This window comes from Macaca mulatta, chromosome 8, assembly GCF_049350105.2.
Source record: "Macaca mulatta isolate MMU2019108-1 chromosome 8, T2T-MMU8v2.0, whole genome shotgun sequence".
In the NCBI taxonomy this organism is placed as follows: domain Eukaryota; kingdom Metazoa; phylum Chordata; class Mammalia; order Primates; family Cercopithecidae; genus Macaca; species Macaca mulatta.
In genome coordinates, this window is record NC_133413.1 from 144,958,107 (window position 1) to 144,976,091 (window position 17,985).

The 17,985-nt window shown below is 44.4% G+C and overlaps 1 protein-coding gene across 4 annotated transcripts in view; it reads right to left on the reverse strand.

The window, feature by feature from the left end:
* The window catches only part of ZFAT (zinc finger and AT-hook domain containing), a 236,029-nt gene that overhangs the window by 99,286 nt on the left and 118,758 nt on the right, over positions 1-17,985 (reverse strand). For all 4 annotated transcript variants that reach the window (XM_077942881.1, XM_015146035.3, XM_077942882.1 and 1 more), the window contains 3 exons: positions 17,083-17,170; positions 14,750-14,899; positions 10,576-10,749 (listed from right to left, as the gene is read on the reverse strand). In XM_077942881.1, the coding sequence (XP_077799007.1) occupies positions 10,576-10,749; positions 14,750-14,899; positions 17,083-17,170 (412 nt within the window). The remainder of the gene's footprint in view (positions 1-10,575; positions 10,750-14,749; positions 14,900-17,082; positions 17,171-17,985) is intronic.

Here is a 17,985-nt window from a genome sequence, read left to right on the forward strand (position 1 = left end):
CTCCATTTCCCTTTAAAAATATGGGATTTGGTTGAACTCTCCTTCAAAGATGGGGATGCAGGCACGAAAATGTCATTTCCATTATTTCTGTTCATCTCTCCAAAGGTGAGGCACATCTTTGCCAAATCTCTCTCCGCTTTCAAGTGTTCTTTTGGAAGGAGCCTCTTTCTTTGCCTAACCATGAGTGCTGGGACTGCATGTCCATGACTGATGAAGCAAAGCTGACCTCTGTCCTTTTGAGCACTGCCTGGGCCTGGGAACTGGATGCTGGCTGAATTCAAGGATCACCAGACAGTGAAAGCCAGCACAGGGTCTGGAGTCAGAGAATCCTGAGCTCTGCTCTGTACTCCAGCCTTAGCCAGGTAAAACGTTACCCAGGCTATCCTGTTAGAAAGGGAAGAGGGGACTTGAAAATAGGAGAAGGAAAGAAGAAACAGGAATACTTGTTATCCTGCCTCAGGTTAGATAAAGAGATGTGACCAAACCTAAGAGAGCTCAGACTTAAGTTCCTGTTGACTCTCCACATGGAAGGAAAGGGGGATAGCAATGTGGTAGGTGGGGGAGCCAGCACAGTACCTGCCTTGCTGAAGCCCCTGGGCTCAAGCAGGAAGTTATTCCCAGCTGGACATGGAAGCAAAAAGGCGCCCATGTCGCCCTAGACCTCTGAAACTCAGCTGTAAGGGAGCCACAGGCTGAGCTCCCATTCTCTGCTTCTGAAAAGAAAGGCAATCGCTCCCTGCCTCCTGGCAGCTGTGGGCGGGCCACCGTGGGATCTGTGAAGCCCTAGCCTGGCGACTTGGCACTGGCACTATGTGTGGCACCTGTTGTTCCCTTTGTTTCTTACTACAGCCTCATCTGCTTGGTGACTTTCCCTGAGGATGACTCCAGCTGCTTGCTTACTTTAAATAGAGTTCTATATAAAACTAAGAAGGAATGGAATGGTAGAAAAAAAAACTTAAAACGTCACCTTCAGCTTTTGGCATCTGGATTCCATCAGAACACAGAGAGAGACAGCAACGAAAAATTCCTTGGAATTTAAGGCAACTTGTTTTAAGTATCTGCTAAATTAAATCATCCTTGCCAAATCAAATTTTATGTGCACCTCAAACCTGAAGGGGCTCTAAAGTACTTACAGGAAAGAATTTCCATAAATCTCAACTGTTATTAGTAATACTATTCTAGAGGTATAAAAGTAAAAATGCCTCCTTATGACTGTTTATCCAGTCTTACTGAAAAAGGTGGTATTTTACATAAGTAAATTTTCAAGAGTTTTTAGGAAATTGACTTTAACTTTTTTTCAGGAAACTGACTTTCACCCTTTTCAACAGTGATACTCTTTAAATATTAACTATTGCATTGTGCCTTCCTAATAAGAGAATATTTGAAAAAAAAATAGTGATTTAATCTTTCCCAGATGATGTGAATTAACTGCTACAAATATCCATTCTTATACTGTGTCATTAAGAGCTACTGGTTCATGCGCCAGAGGAAAGGGTACATGAGCTGACACCCACAGTATGAACCCAATTAATCTTCCCGCAGCCCCATGCTGTGGGTTGATAATGGCCCTCCCAAAGATATCCAGATTCGAATCCCCAGAACCTATACATGCTACCATATATGGGGAAAAAAAAAAAAAAAAAGGAGTTTGCAGATGTGATTAAGCCAAAGATCTTGAGCTGGAGACTAGCCTGGCCTATCCAGATAGTCCTAGTGAAATCACAAGGGTCCTTATAAAAGGGAGGAAGGAGGCTTGAAGTCAGAGAAGGAGTGCGGCGATGGAAGCAGGGACAGAAGAGATTGGAAGATGCTGGACTGCTGGCTTTGAATATGAAGGAAGGGGTCCATAAGCCACCGGATGCAGAGACAGGTTCCCCTCCAGAGTTCCTAGAAGGAATGCAGCCCGGCTGATACCTTGATTTTAGATCACTGACCTCCAAACTACAACATAATACATCTGTGTTGATCTAGGTCGCTAACTTTGTGGTAATTTGTTACAGGAGCCACAGGAAACATGTAACATCCATGTTACAAATGGGGATCACTGTTCAAGACTGTTCAGGCAAGAAGTGATTCCAGTCTGGGCCTGCCTCTGGAGCCCAAGGTTCTCCCTACTCTACCTCCTCACTTCTCCATGTAGCCCAGCACACAGAGGTTTGCTGCCTCATGTAAGAAAAGCATCCTGCAGGAAGCATAACAGGCATTTTGCAGCAAGTGTTTTGCAAAGCACACATCTTCACAGTTCTAGCATCTGTGGTGATTTAGGCAGTGGCAAATCGGAACAGAAATAGCTACAGCAATAAAAATACAGTTAAAGAAATCTCTGTACTTTAAAGGCTGAACTTCAAGCAACCGCAGACTTAGGGCCTGATGATTCTCTGTAATTAGTACATCAGTTTTGATATAAGGAGGGATGCATCAGCATGAGACAGAGGTGGAAAGAAACCGAAGGCAGTGCAAAGCCACATAAAGGACAGAGCACAGCACCAGGGCTAGATGAAAGTTACAGACACTGTGCCAGACATTTGCAGCTGAGACCCCTCTACCTGGTGAGGTTTCACGTAGCCAAGCCTCATTAAAAAGTTAAATCTGTATATCAATCTAAGCTAATTGCTCAGTTAGCTGCGTAGTTCATTTTATAGTATGGGGTCACTTATTCCTAATGGATCTTGTGGTTTATAAAAACCTGAGAAAAAGAGCTACATATGAACACAAACAGGGTGAACCTATTAAAAATGGTATTTATGGGCCCTGAAATTAGCCCTACCTTCTCCCATCGATCACCCAGACTCCAGCCCAAGGATAAGCAACAGAAACCTACCATGTTCATCCAGTAGCCACACTTCCACACCTGCCCCTTCACCTTTTCTCCAAGGGCAAGTAGGAGGAAGAACACGAGGGACAAGGATGCAGCAGAAAGACCGTCTCACTAAAGCCTTGCAAGTTAACCTTGTAAGACCAACCCAGCTAGGTGCTCAGGGACCATTTTCTATTTACTTCCTGGTTCTGTTTTTAGAAGCAAAAGGCCATGGGGCTACTTTATCCTAGAGTGGCTTTGCTTTTTAGAGGACAGGGGAGGAAAACAAAGCAAAACTCCGCACTCAGATCTCCTAGAATATTTTCATCTGCAGCCATGAGCTCTCTTATCATAAACTGAAGAAGGGACAGAAAAAAAGGGTACTTACTCCACTCAAACCTGATTTCCATATTCAAATCTCCACTTGCCCATTACAAGAGTGCTTGAAGCCTGGATAATTCTTTTCAAATTTTATCCCAAAACTTCTTAATTAAAATGTACAGAGGCAGTCTGGATCAGGGGAGGGGAGAGACCCAAAGGAATCAGTAATAAACTCCAAAGACCTTTTTATTTCATGATTTGAGGATTCCTGTTTGATTATATAACATAAAGGCACTGTACAGCTTAACCTTCCCCATCTGCTATGGGTGGGCAGAATCATGTATAAACCTCCAGATAGCACATCATGTCTAGGCCTTTTTAAAGTCAAAAGGGGGGGACTACATTACAGCATGATCTTTGCATTAAATTCTTACATCCTGTTGGCATACACACAAAGGGTTTAATCGGGCCCTTTATAGATCAATGTCTCTCTTTGTACATATTGACTGGCAAATCTTTTTAACTGAAACCTTCACCCAGAATGAGCTATCTTTTCTAAGGTACAATAATGAGTTCCTTCGGGAAATAGGAATGCCACAGATAGGGATATATCACTTTAAGTAAGCCAGCAAATGTGAAAAATTGGATTCACAAGTAGTTAGAAGAAAGGGTAATTGTAATTACTCAATTCCTTTTTACTTCATTAAAAAATGCCCAAGAAGATTCACTTAATGGTGAGTTCCTTGACCATATTTTAAAATACCTAATTCACAAGCATTTGATTTAACAGAATTATCTAAGATGAAACAGAGAAAATAATTGACACTTTGTGAGTACTACTATATCCCAGCCATTTTATGCAAGGCACTTTACATTTTCCACTCATTCAATAAACACAAATTTATTGAGTGCCTCTGATAAGCCAAGCCCTGTTCTAAGTGCTGAGGATACAAAATAAATGTAGTAAGTCGAAAATCCCTGCTTGTGAAGCTTACAATCTAGTGGAAGACACGAAACTTCATAAATAAGGAAATTATACAGTACATTGGAGAAGGGTTGGTTTAAAGAGAAACAGTAAAAAACATGAAAGAGAGTATGAAGTAATTAGTGGGATCGTTCCAGTAATAGAGACAAAAAAGTGGTAAATAAGGAAACTATATAATACACTGGAGGAAGAGAAGCCAAGGAGAGCAGCACAGGAAGCCACGGGCGTCTGGACTAGTTGGTGGGGTATGGAGACTCTACACGTAAGCACCGAGGGAAGACTCATTCCGAGTGACTCTTCAATAAAGACCTCCAGGACATGAAGGAGGTATCCATTCAGACAGGGAGAAAGAACACTCCAGGCAGAGGGAAGGGCCAAAGCAAAATCCTTGAGATGAGCACATACCTGGCAGGTGTGAGGAACAGGAATGAAGATAGGCCGGGCATGGTGACTCACGCCTGTAATCCCAGCACTCTGGGAGGCCGAGGCAGGCAGATCACCTGAGGTCAGGAGTTCAAGACCAGACTGCCCAACATGGTGAAACCCCATCTCTACTAAAGATACAAAAAATTAGCCGGGTGTGGTGGCACATGCCTGTAATCCCAACTACTCGGGAGGCTGAGGCAGGAGAATTGCTTGAACCTGGGAGGCAGAGGTTGCAGTGAGCCGAAATCGCGCCACTGCACTCCAGCCTGGGCGACAAAGCAAAACTCTGTCTCCAGAAAATAAAAATAAAAATAAAAAATAAAGGGAATGAATGCAATATGTCTGGAGAGATGCCAGTTGGGGGAGACTAGAAGGAGAAGAGGTCAGAGAGACGGGGGGATTAAGCAGGTCATGGTGAAGAATTGAGCTTCCACTCAGAATGACAGCAGATAGACAGGAGGGTTCTGAACAGAGGAGTGGCATGACCTGGCCTTTGTTTCCACAGGATCACTGGCTGTTTTGCTGAGAATGGACTTGTGGGGACCAGGAGAGGTTCTAGGGAAAGGTTAGGAGGCTACTGCAAGAATGGAGGCAGGAGATGACAGGGGCCTGTACAAAAAGGATGGCATGAGGGTGCTGAGAAGCAGCAGAACTCTGGATCATGTTAAAGACAGAACACACAGGATTTGCTAATGGATCATGTGTGGGATATGAATGAGACAGTCAAGACTGACCCAATGCTTTTGACCTGAGCAAAGGAAAAGGAGCAGCCATTTCCCAAGAAGGGGTACAGCAGGGGTTGGCAACCTATGCCCGAGCACCAAATTGAGCCTGCTTCCTGCTTTCGTACAGCTGGGAGTTAAGCTTGGCTTTTACACTTTTCAAAGTTTGTAAAAATAAAAACAACAAAAAAGAGAAAACTGGATGTAGCACTCAAAGCCAAAACTACTTACAATCTCTTTACAAACTTTGGCAACCCCTGGGTGGGGTCTAGGGAGGAAGATTAGGAGCTTAGTGTTGAGCACGCTAAGCTCGGGGGGCCAGGTGGGCATCCAAGTGCAGATGTTGAGTGGGCAGTTACAGACAGGGCAGTGCCAAGGCTGGGAGGAACAAGAGGACTGGAAATCCAAGTGTGGAAGCCTTCTGTATTAGTCCGTTTTCCCACTGCTGATAAAGACCTACTTGAAACTGGGTAATTTATATAGAAAAAGAAGTTTAATGGATTCACAGTTCCATGTGGCTGGGGAGGCCTCACAATCGTGGCAAAAGGCACATCTCACATGGCGGCAGGCAAGAGAAAATGAGAGCCAAGAGAAAGGGGAAACCCCTTACAAATCCACCAGATCTCATGAGACTCATTCACTAGCATGAGAACAGTATGGGGGAAACTGCCCCCGTGATTCAGTTATCGCCCACTGGGTCCCTCCCACATCACATGAGAATTACGGGAGCTACAATTCAAGATGAGATTTGGGTGGAAACACAGCCAAACCATACATCCTCTATCTAAATCGTGTTTAAAGCCATAAGACTGGAGGGATCACCGAAGGCGTGAGGAGAAAAAGAACATGTGGTGGCTCATGCCTATAACCCCAGCACTTTGGGAGGCCGAGGCAGACAGATCACTTGAGGTCAGGAGTTCAAGACCAGCCTGGCCAACACGGCAAAACCCCATCTCTACCAAAAATACAAAAATTAGCTGGGTATGGTGGCACATGCCTGTAATCCCAGCTATGGCAGGAGGCTGAGGCACAAGAATCAGTTGAACCCGGGAGGCAGGGTTCAGTGAGCTGAGATCGCACCACCGCACTCCAGCCTAGCTGACAAAGTGAGACTCTGACAAAGGGGGGAAAAAAAGAACACTCATAGACTGAACCCCATGGCCTCCGAGAGGTAGAGATCAGAAAGCTAAGGCAGAACCAGGACAGGATGCCGAGGCAGGGTAGCCAGGAGAACAGGAGGTTGCCAGGCAAGCATGGGGTACACTTCCTGTCTTTTGATCCTCAGACCCACTCAACAAAAGGGTATACCGATCCCAGTTTACTGATGAGGAAAGTGAGGCTCAGAGAAGTAATCTAACCAAAATCACCCTACTAGGAAGGGGTAGACAGACCCACACCCAAGCCTCTCTAGCTCTACCTACTCTACACGGCTTCTCTACAGAGCAACCTACTGAGTTATTACTCATACCACAAATACAACTAAAACCAAATAATTCCAGGCAGGCTGTAAGGCAATCTTTGCTTCTAAGTAAAAAGCTAATTGTATGGTTAAAGGCTGAGAGTCTCATCAAGACAACCAAAGCACCTGTACAAGCACAGGTGACCAATGGATTTAAAGCATGTTACAGACATCGTCAAACAGCTTACAAGGTCATCCCCAGGGATAGTCCTAACTTGATGAACAATTCTGCAGTTTATCTAAAGGAGTAATAACTAAATGAGAAAAACTATGTAAGCTTCATAAAAAAATAAACTTTATTGGATAACAATAAAGTTAGTCACTAGAACAGCTTGAAAAATAAGGTGCTAGTACAAAAATCACTGAGACAGACCAAAATCTCAGAATTAGACCCAATATCTTCGGAAATTCTGGCACTGAAAAATAAAATTGAAAGGACTGATTTCTCTATAAATATACTGAGTCTATGATAACCGTTTGGAAACAAAGATTCCTACCACATACCATATGCTAAAATAAATTGCAAGAATATTAAATTTCATAAATGTTATGTAATCATAAACTAAAACTCAAAGAAAAAGTAAAAGAATATAGCCCCAAACTGAGGAAGGTTTCTTTTGACAGAGAGAATCATGGAAGATGAAAACATAAAGGAAAATAACTTTAAATGAACCAAGTTATTTAACTTGTATATAAAAAGATACCATAAACAAAACATAAAGGCAAATGATGACAAAGTATTAAGTACAAAGAGCTCTAAGATGTCAACAGGATAAAATATGAGCACTACAGAAATAAATAAGAGATGTAAATAAACTTTTTTCAAAGTTTCTATAATAAACATGTTATGGGAGAAAATTAAAAAGGAAAAGACTCACCTACAGCTTAATTAAAGCTACATCCTAAATCAGCAATGGAGCTAGAACAAGGGGTCCCCGACTCAGCACTCTGTTTACCAAGCCAGCCCCAGGCAAAACATGAGACTGGTAAGCGTCGAAAGAGAAACACAAATAATGAAGTACAGCAGCCCTGTGGGAAAGCAATCATCTCGAATTCAAAAATAAAGCTGTACTGGCACCTCCTATTTCCATCTCCTTAGCTCTACTTTACCCCTTTCTTCCTAGAATCAGAGGATTGAGGCTAAAAGAAACCCAAGAAACATTAAGGTAACCTTTCCTTATTTTGCAATGTGACAAAACTGAGACCCAAGTAGTGGCAGAAGTTGGCACTGAGGCAAGCTACCTGTCCCAGTGGTCCTCGCACTGCACCTGATGACTGATGCCCTTCTTTTTTGGGGGGGAGAGGGGTTGGGGGACAAGCTACCTGTCCCAGTGGTCCTCTCACTGCACCTGATGACTGATGCCCTTCTTTTATGGGGGTAGGGTGGTTGGGGGGAAGCTACCTGTTCCAGTGGTCCTCTCACTGCACCTGATGACTGATGCCCTTCTTTTATGGGGGGAGGGGGGTTGGGGGCAAGCTACCTGTCCCAGTGCTCCTCTCATTTCGCCTGATGACTGATGCCCTTCTTTTTTAGGGGGAGGGGGGTTGGGGGACAAGCTACCTGTTCCAGTGGTTCTTTCATTGCACCTGATGACTGATGCCCTTCTTTTTTGAGGGGAGGGGGTTGAGGGGAATGGTCTCACTCTGTCACCCAGTCTGGAGTGCAGTGGTGCGATCTTGGCTCACTGCAATTTGCGCTTCCAGTCTCAAGCAATCCTCCCACCTCAGCCTACCAATTAGCTGGGACCACAGGCATGAGCCACCACGCCCCCTTAATTTTTTGTATTTTTGGTAGAGGCAGCGTTTCACCATGTTTCCCAGGCTGGTCTCAAACTCCTTCGTTTTAGGCAATCCACCCGCCTCCCTCGGCCTCCCAAAGTGCTGGGATTATAGGCGTGAGTCACTGCGCCCAGACTTGATGCCCTTCTTCCCAGACAACTGAAAAGTGTTGAAAACTAAGACATGACTTTTCAAATACCTCATCCTCCCAAAAATGTCAGCAGAAAGAAATAAAGAAAAACCATACAAATTTCCAATGTTTTGTTAGAAAATACTTCACAATGTTTGAATACCATTCCCTTTTAGGAGATGCATTCCTGCTTTGACAAGACATCTTTGTCCATCTGAACTCCCTTTCCTGCCAAAGAACTCAGAGAATCATGACAGGGACGATAGGCTGAGTGTGCTGCTCTGGACCCGTGATACCAACTACTCACACCGACCCCATCCCTCCACATCAGTTGGTCCAGGGTCTGCCAGATTAAACGGCTTCTATCTGCTCAAAGGCTTTTTAGTACAGAGCCTGGACTGCAGAACCAGGCATGAGACCGCGGAACCCTGTTCAGTGCCTGTGAACGCCTTCTTGACCCTGTCACCATGGCCCACTGGGTACTCCAGGCTTCCCTGCCTCTGGGAACAGCTGCTCTTCATTACGGAAGGACTGTAGTAGTTATGTGCTGTCATCTTAAGAAATGTAATTCTTGCCTAAATGTTCAGGCAGCTGAGCGGTCAGCAAGGCTTACTGTTTGTGGAGGCATAGAATCATAAAAAACCACACGACTTTAGAGCTTTCATTATTCAAGTATGACTGCTTTACTGCCATTGTATTTTTAATTTTGATTACGGATTTTTTTTTAGAGAGAGAGTACTGCTTAAGTTTTAATAGTTATGGTTCCGGCTCTTTTTCAGCCTTAGGCAAGCCCTTGATCCTTAATTCTGATGAATCCCAGCCAAGCATTCAGCCTTTGCACTGAGTCCCTGGAGCTCACCTGAATTCTTGCCGAGGGCCCAACCCACACACACACAGCAGGACTGATTTTCAGAACAATCTTAAAGATAGAACTTAAGAGCTATATCATCCACTAAATTTTGAAATTAGACATCACTGTTGAAATAATTTTGATTTTTAGAGTAAACTCCAACTTTTATACATAATTTTGGTAAATAACAACACATTTATAAATGAAGTTTATTAATCTTGTTATATGAAGTATTTACAAGTCCCTCACATAACTTGTCTTTCTGAGTAAAATCTTAAATGTGAAAAGTCTCTTATGGTTTGGCTGCCTGTCTTCCTAGAACACATCTTCTTTCCCTCTATCCAGCCTATGCCAGGGAAACTGTGCCTACCACCCACTAAGCTCCCCACCTACCTCGACCCATGACCTGCTCCTAGGGCTCCCGAGCTCACCTCCATCACCACACTTAAATCTTTACCATGGCCTGCCTGTTCCTCTGTCCTGCCTTCCAGATTATGAACTCCTTGAACGCAGGAATTGGTCTCTACTTGACCTGGTATCCCTAGAACCTACCTCCATGGCTAGCACATATAAGAACTCAATCAATTGTTCTTAATGAATGAATGAAATTAGAAATCCACTTAAGTACACTTTATCTAGATCAAATCTGCCCAAATGTTGGCTTTATTTTAGACTTGGTTCCACCCCTGAGGTGGCCTGGATGATAAGAGCCTCACTTGAAAAAATCAGGCCAGGTGTGATCAAGGTTGCCCCTCAAGATCCTTGAGCTCCAGGTAAGGATGGAGGGCTGAAGAGGATGGAAACTTCAGAACCACAGATCAAGGCTTCCTGAAGACGCCTCCTTCCCTGAAGCAGCTTCCTTCCCTGCATAGCCCTGCCACGGGCACAGACACTCCCAGTAAGTGTTTATCCTGCACCTGCTGGAAGTGAGGCACTGAGCACAGGACTGGGAGACAGGCAGGCTAGGCCTTCACCGCTCTTTCAGAAGCTCCTTCTAATGGGCACGTGCTCTTTCCTGCCTCCAGTACAGCAAGTTTCTGATGAACTGGAACACCAGCTTCAAATTACATATTTAGGGGGGAAAGTTCACCCTGGGGTTTACTCACCATCTGCAGTGTGAAGGAGCTTGTGACTTTTCAGTGTCCCTTTTGATTTGAATTTCTTGCCACACATGTCACATAGGTGGGTTTTCTCAGTGCTATGACGATTCATATGAGCCTTGAGGTTACTCTTGCTACGAGTTGCATACTCACACAAAGAACACTTGAAGGGCTTCACACCTGCCAAGGGAAAAATGTATATATCTATCTCTATATATTTACATATGTGTATGAATATGTGTGTGTGAATCTGAAGGAATATATATATATATCCATATCTAAATACACTTATAGATATGTATATATAAAACATCCACGTTGAACACAGCGGTATACTTGCTTGGCCCTAACGCACCACACACTTCCCATGCCAGGCTCTTCCTCAGGCTGTGCCTTCCTCCTGGGATGCCCTTGCCTTCTGGGATACCAGGTGCCTCCACCCTGCAGCTTTCTCTGACCTTCCTTGGTAGATTTCCCTACCTCCCTATCAATGTTCCCAACTCCTGTAACTCTCTACTAGCTGAAACGTTCACTGCACACAACAGTGAGTCCTTCATATCTGCCCTCTCCCCATAGTCTGGGAACTCCTTGAGGACAGAGACCCTGAGCATCCTGCAGAGCAGTCACTAAATTCAGTTGAACTGAGCTGAACTAAACACAAAGGCACCAAGGCCCTTTACAAAAAATCAAAAAGATCAGGCACCAGGACCAAATGTGGAAGCACATTTACTTTGTAAAACAAATCAAGCTTTACCAACTGGTGGTTGATGAGCTGATGACTCTGACTGTAGGGGCATCCTGGCATTCACCACTCCTTCATTCACCAACTGTCTACTGAGGACCTATTTTCATAGTAGGCACTGAGGATTAATCTTGAAACTGAGAAGAGTGAACCCCAGCCTTCACTGTCCGGTGGGAGATGCAGACAGGTAAACAGGCCGTTACAATATGGTGTGTGATGCGCTATAGGGACAGGGGCTGGGGCCTGGGATAAGGGCAAGGAGGGCGGGGAACACACCTGAACACAGTAATGAAGCAGACAATTTTTAGTGAGCCAAACATTTTCACCCATTATTTACACTACCGATAACTTTGCAGTTGAGGAAACCAACACTTTAAAGAGGCTGAGGGCAATGCCCAGGGGCACAGAGCTGAGATGCACATCAGGGTCTGGTGTTCCTTAGGGCCCACGCAAAGCCCAGCTCTGGCCTGGGTTTCTAGATATGAAGTAATAATCTAACCATAAGCATCAACAGGCTGTGTGCTCTTGAACTTATGTTTCGATCACAGTTCTCATCTCTGTAAAATGACAAGACCAGGAGTCACTTCCCAAGAAGCCTTCAGGGCACCAGATCCGTTGTTCTGGGTTGGTCATTTACAACACACTCTCACAAGAGCAGGGCCACAGCCGTGGTGCTAGCCTGGGTCAAGCGGCATCTCAAGTATCTCACATGACCCTCAGCAGGCATTTCACCCCGAGTCAAAGCTACAGATGGCTCAGAACTACCACCATCACAGAGGAGAAGCCCACAATAACCATACAAAGAGGAAACATGGTGCATCCCTGCTGTCTTTAGATCCTTCATAAATGTGTGAACAGCTGATTATATTCAGGCACTATTTGACCTGGTGCTCTTTCTAAAACATTAAGAGAACTCAAAAATGAAGACATGCACTGTCTTCCAATCCTGGAGAAGCCAAATTCCTAATTTCTGTTCCTCATTATGACTAGAAAGAGAAGAACCAAGCAAAGTAACACAGAGACTGAAGTACACGTATTTTCATTAACATCTTTGCACACCCACGGGCCGGCTGTGGAACCCTGGGGAGTCACTTCAACAGCTCCGCACTTCCATGTGCTCTGGGACATACGGTCATGGAAAACGAGATGGTGCAAGTCAACCAGCTGTGCATCTCCAGATCATCTACAACATGGCATTCAGCGCAAGGTGACATACCAAGACACTGTCTACTCTAAATTCTCCCCTAAGAGCCAATGTTTAGAACTGCTGTCATGGATGGGCCCCAGGTACATTGCTTGACTATTAGGAAACCTTGAACAAAGTTGCAGGTCCTCTAAGCAACAAACGTTGCAGGTATGCACAAAATTCTACACAAAGGGTTAATTTCTGTGACTACAGTCAATACCTGTGTTTTCTGTTTTTCTTTCTTTTTTCAATTTAATTTTTTGGGTTTTTTAATTTGTTTTTCTTGTCCTATGTGTTAAGAGTAAACGGAGACAAGAGATATTTTATGGTACAGGGGATCAATTCCAAAGAACCCCATTGTAGTGTGTGTACTGATACCCTGTTTCCTTTGTGATTCCATCATTACAGAGAAAGTCACAAGTTAGAAAAAAGAAAAAAACAAAGATGCCAGGATACAGCAGCCTTTGGCTTTCTGAATCTTTATCAATTCTGAAGTCGCTGAAAATATTAGATTACTTTCAAATGGCAAATATGCAGCATTACTGCATCATCACAAGTATTTACTTAACACAATAGCATCAGCCATGTATTAAGTACCCAATATATGCTAAGCCTTCTACTGTGGGTTTTACATAAATTATCTCGTTGATCCTTGCAACGAACCCCAAGGCAGATCACATTATAGATAAATAAACTGAGTTTCAGAGAGAAGGAATTATTTGTTCATCATACATGGTGAGGGTGGAATTTGAACCCAGTTCTCTCACTTCTTCTCATGTGAGTACAATTACAGTTTGATGCCTTGATAAGCCCATGGTCTCCAGCCTCCGCTGGACCCTCTGTGCTTCCATCAGGGTCAGCTCCCTGCTGATTCCCATGAATGCCACTCCAAGTCTGCCTTCTTGGCATTCTTTGCTGAGCAAACTGTGACCATCAGCTATGAATGCCTTCAACTTCATAACAAAGAAACAACACGTGTATATACACGTAACTGCTACCACCCTCACCCCCGTCACTCCTGTCTCAGTGTAGGAGGGGCCTCCTCCTCTAGAAACAAGTCAGTACAGAAGAGAAGAGCAAGGGTTTTGGAATCAGATGGCATTGGTTCAAATCCCAGTTCACCACTTGTCAGCTGTGTGACCCTGGGCAAATTACTTCACCTCTCTAAGCCTCATTTTCCTCATTGGTAAAATGGGGCTGGTAACAGCACCCACCTCTAAGGTTGTTGAGAATACTGACTCCAATAACGTGAGTCAAACACTGAGCACTGGCATCTAGTAGGTGCTCATTATATGCTGGTAAACAAAAAAGTAGCTTCCCACCTTGGAATTTATTTCAACTCCTTCTGCCTTATCCAGGTTCCCAACCTGTCAGTTATGATTCTCCTTACTGAACCATCAGTCTCTCTCTCTCCCTAATAGTTCCTTCCTTAGGACCTATAAATAGGTCATTTTATCCAATACTGTAGAAAATACCTCATGCTTCATCCCTCTCTAGTCTTTTTTCCTATCTGCAGCATTCCAGGTTCCTAAATAACAGGCAGGGATCTGATGTAGGTGTCTGGAAGGGTTTTCCCTGGCCCCTCGGCTCCTACCCTAGTCCCCAGGAGGGCCATGTCCTTATACAGTGGGAGAAAACAAAGGTGACGGTCTGTTGCACTAGCAGAATCTTCACTTCCAACTTCCCAAAGCCCTGAGAGTGGCCCTGCACTTCCCTTCATCAGCAAGCAACCCGAAAGCACAGCCCACCTTCTTCTCTCCATTCCCTCATCTCCATCCTGCACTTCCCCCTTCTGAATTCCTTCTCCATAGCCTGAATGGCAACACTTCACACTGCTGGAATGGGAGAACTACTTGCTGCCCTCCTTCCTTCATTCATAATCCCAACAGTTCTGGGAAACCTGCTATGCACAGGGTACAGGCTGGGCACTGGAGCTCCTGCCATGAATAAGACTCTGGTGTTCCTGTTCCCAAGGTACCTACATTCCAGCAGGGGAGTCGTGGTGATTTATTTCACTACAATTGCAATGAGACCTATGAAGGAGTGCACACCTCTACTCATTGCAATTGCAACTAATCGAGTAATAGTTTAAATTACTGTTTGTAGCTGGTTGATGGACACACTTCTCAGTGTGCTAAGGAAATTCTAACAGCAGGGATGTGAAGATATGGCTTCCTCTTAATGTACTCTCAAAATGAAGGAGGGAAGCACAAAGTTAACAAGGTGCTCAATTTGGAAAGATGAATACTCACCTTCATGAGCCCAAATATGACGCTGAAGGTCTGAGCCATTCTTCATGAAATAAAAGTCACAATATGGGCATTTCATGGCTCTCTTTCCAATTAGCCCTTTCAGCTGAACCCTCCTCCCGAGAACCTCAGAAATGGTGCTCATGGAGACCTCTAGAAGAAAAGCAGGATGTGAGAAGGAGTCAGAGCACCTCAGGGAAGTTAGACACAAATAAACCTCATCGCTAAGCAGCACCGCAGGAGGAATCAAGGTGTGCCTCATGGTGTCCAGAGACAGGATTTTCACCTAAAAAGTTAAACCAGAATCAAATCAAGTCTCAGATCTCAATATCTGTTAACATCATATTTGAGGAATGGAGAAGCAACATCACAAGGCAATAATCACACAAATGCAGAAACTGAAATTGTCTACAGGAAAAGTGACTCAGTTTCCCCCATAAGTAAACGTCATGGAAAAAAGCACAAGGGGGGCACTAGAGAAAACAAGGAACAGAAACGTAAGGAACAAAGCCACTAGATGCAAATGCATGGATGCTGGTTCAAGTGAACCAACAGTTAAAAAGAAAAATCCTGGCCAGGAGTGGTGGCTCACGCCTGTAATCCCAGCACTCTGGGAGGCCAAGGCGGGTGGATCACGAAGTCAGGAGATTGAGACCATCCTGGCTAACATGGTGAAACCCCGTCTCCACAAAAAAATACAAAAAAATTAGCCGGCGTGGTGGCAGACGCCTATAGTCCCAGCTACTTAGGAGGCTGATGCAGGAGAATGGCATGAACTCAGGAGGCGGAACTTGCAGTGAGCCGGGATTGCACCACTGCACTACAGCCTGGGCGACACAGTGAGACTCTGTCTCAAAAATAAATAAATAAATAAATAAGAAAAATCCTGGGGAAATTGGGGAAATTTTAAACAGACTTATAATAGGTGGCAATAATCAAGCAAAAAGTTGATCCTGTTTGCTTTATTGGTGACACAGTAGTTATGTTGAAAGCAATCCTTATTAGTTAGAGATGCATTTTAAAGGTTTTTATGGAGGAATTACATGCTGTCTGGAATATACTTTAAAATATCCTAGAAGAAGAAAAGTGTGTGTGGTGGATACATGAAACAGTTTGACAAAACGTGGGTAACTGTGGAAGCTGAGTGACAGATATAGGAGGTTCCCGGCATTGTTCTGTGTGCTCCTGTATTTGGGGATTTTCTGGAATAAAAAGTTTAAAATAATAACAAAATAATGTCTTACATCTGTTCATCAGAAAAGGCTGGCTGTTTTAAGAATAACTTTGGCTCACATTGGATCCCATGTCACTTAGGACATGAGTTAACATGAGAAGGACACAGCTGGGCCTTCAGAGAAGCACGCAGCCCACACGGTTCCCACACAGACGAAGGCCTCACAGCTCTGTCCATTCCCAGCTGAAACATGAGTGTTAGTGCCCTTCTGTTATTTCTTTATCTTCCTCCATTTATAGTCAGTGAGTCAGTTCCCTTATACCAAGAGCAGATACAAAATAAAGAACAGGAAAAAAGACACATGTATGAAGGGAGAGACGCATTTAGAAGGAATATCTGCTACTCCCTCATAAAACACACAACACCCTCATCTGCTTTCTCAAGCCTGCCTGTGGAGGCACTGGAGATCTGGGGATAAGCCTCACCTCGGGGAGCCCCTGGGAGTGGCTGGAGAGTCACAGTGACTGGAGCACAGTGGTCAGTGCGCTGTGTATGACGTTAGCAGGGGTTGGGGGTGGACCCTCGGCCAGACTGGAAGCTACAACAGCCTCCCCAAAGGCAGGGGTCTGAGGAAGAATGTAAAGAATGAACAGGAATTAACCAGGCAGGGCAGAAGGGAAAATGTTCCAAGTGGCACGAACAGAAATGACAAGGCACCAACACCCAGGTAGCTGGTGCCTCATGCACCTGAGTGGTGTGGAATGTGAGAAGACCTGTGGTGATGGTCTCTCCAACTCAAGGATGCTCCTCAGCCTGGGCAGGAGCCAACACCCCTTACAAATCACCACTCCAGGTAACACAAGCTTATGACTCATATACGACCCATCTAAAGGCATGCAAAGTTCCCGTTACAAGGGGCTGGGGGTATCACTGAAATTGCAGGGGTGAGGGTAGATGCATCTGAAGACCGATAAAAGAACAAAAGGAAATAAATAATTACATCAACTTTCCAGCATGGAATAAAGATGTTTGTTTCCCATGAATGTATTCACAGCTTCATCCCTTTTTATTTCTATGTAGTGCAGTTGATGTAAAACATTGTTTTAAAATAAACATAAGCATTTTTAACATTAATCTTCTACTCTAAAATGCACAACCTTACCAGGATGGTTGGTCTTGATATGTGACTTTATCAATCGATCTTCTGAAAAAGACTTTTCACAAACAGGACAAGAATAACTCCTTTTGTCCTTAATAGAAAGAGAACAAAGTCAATTGACTTTCTCATTTAAATCTGTGGTCTGTAAAAAATAACCATCACTATTACCATCATCACCCACCACCACCACTTACCACTCGAGCTATCAACAGTCATCACCACCACCACCACCATCAATACCACCATCACCACCACTAGCACTATCAACAGTCATCACCACCATCACCACTGCCACCATCATCACCATCATCACCACCACCACCAGCACTATCATCAATAGTCATCACCACCACAACCAACACCATCACCACCACCATCAACACCACGACCACCATCACCATCACCATCATCACCACCACCACCAGCACTATCAACAGACATCTCCACCACCACAAGCAACACCATCACCACCACCATCAACAACACCACGACCACCATCACCATCATCACCATTGCCACCACCACTACCACTAGTGCTATCAACAGTCATCACCATCACCATCATCATCACCATCACCACCAGTAGCATTATCAACAGTCATCACCACCATCACCACGACCACCATCACCAGCATCACCACCACCACCAGCACTATCATCAATAGTCATTACCACCACAACCAACACCATCACCACCACCACCACCACTACCACTACCACTAATGCTAGCAACAGTCACCACCATCACCATCATCACCACCACCATCACCACCACAAGCACTATCAACAGTCATCACCACCACCACCGTCATCACCACCACCATCAACAGTCATCACCACCACCACAACCAACACCACCAACACTGCCACCATCACCACCACCACTACCACCATCACCACGACCAC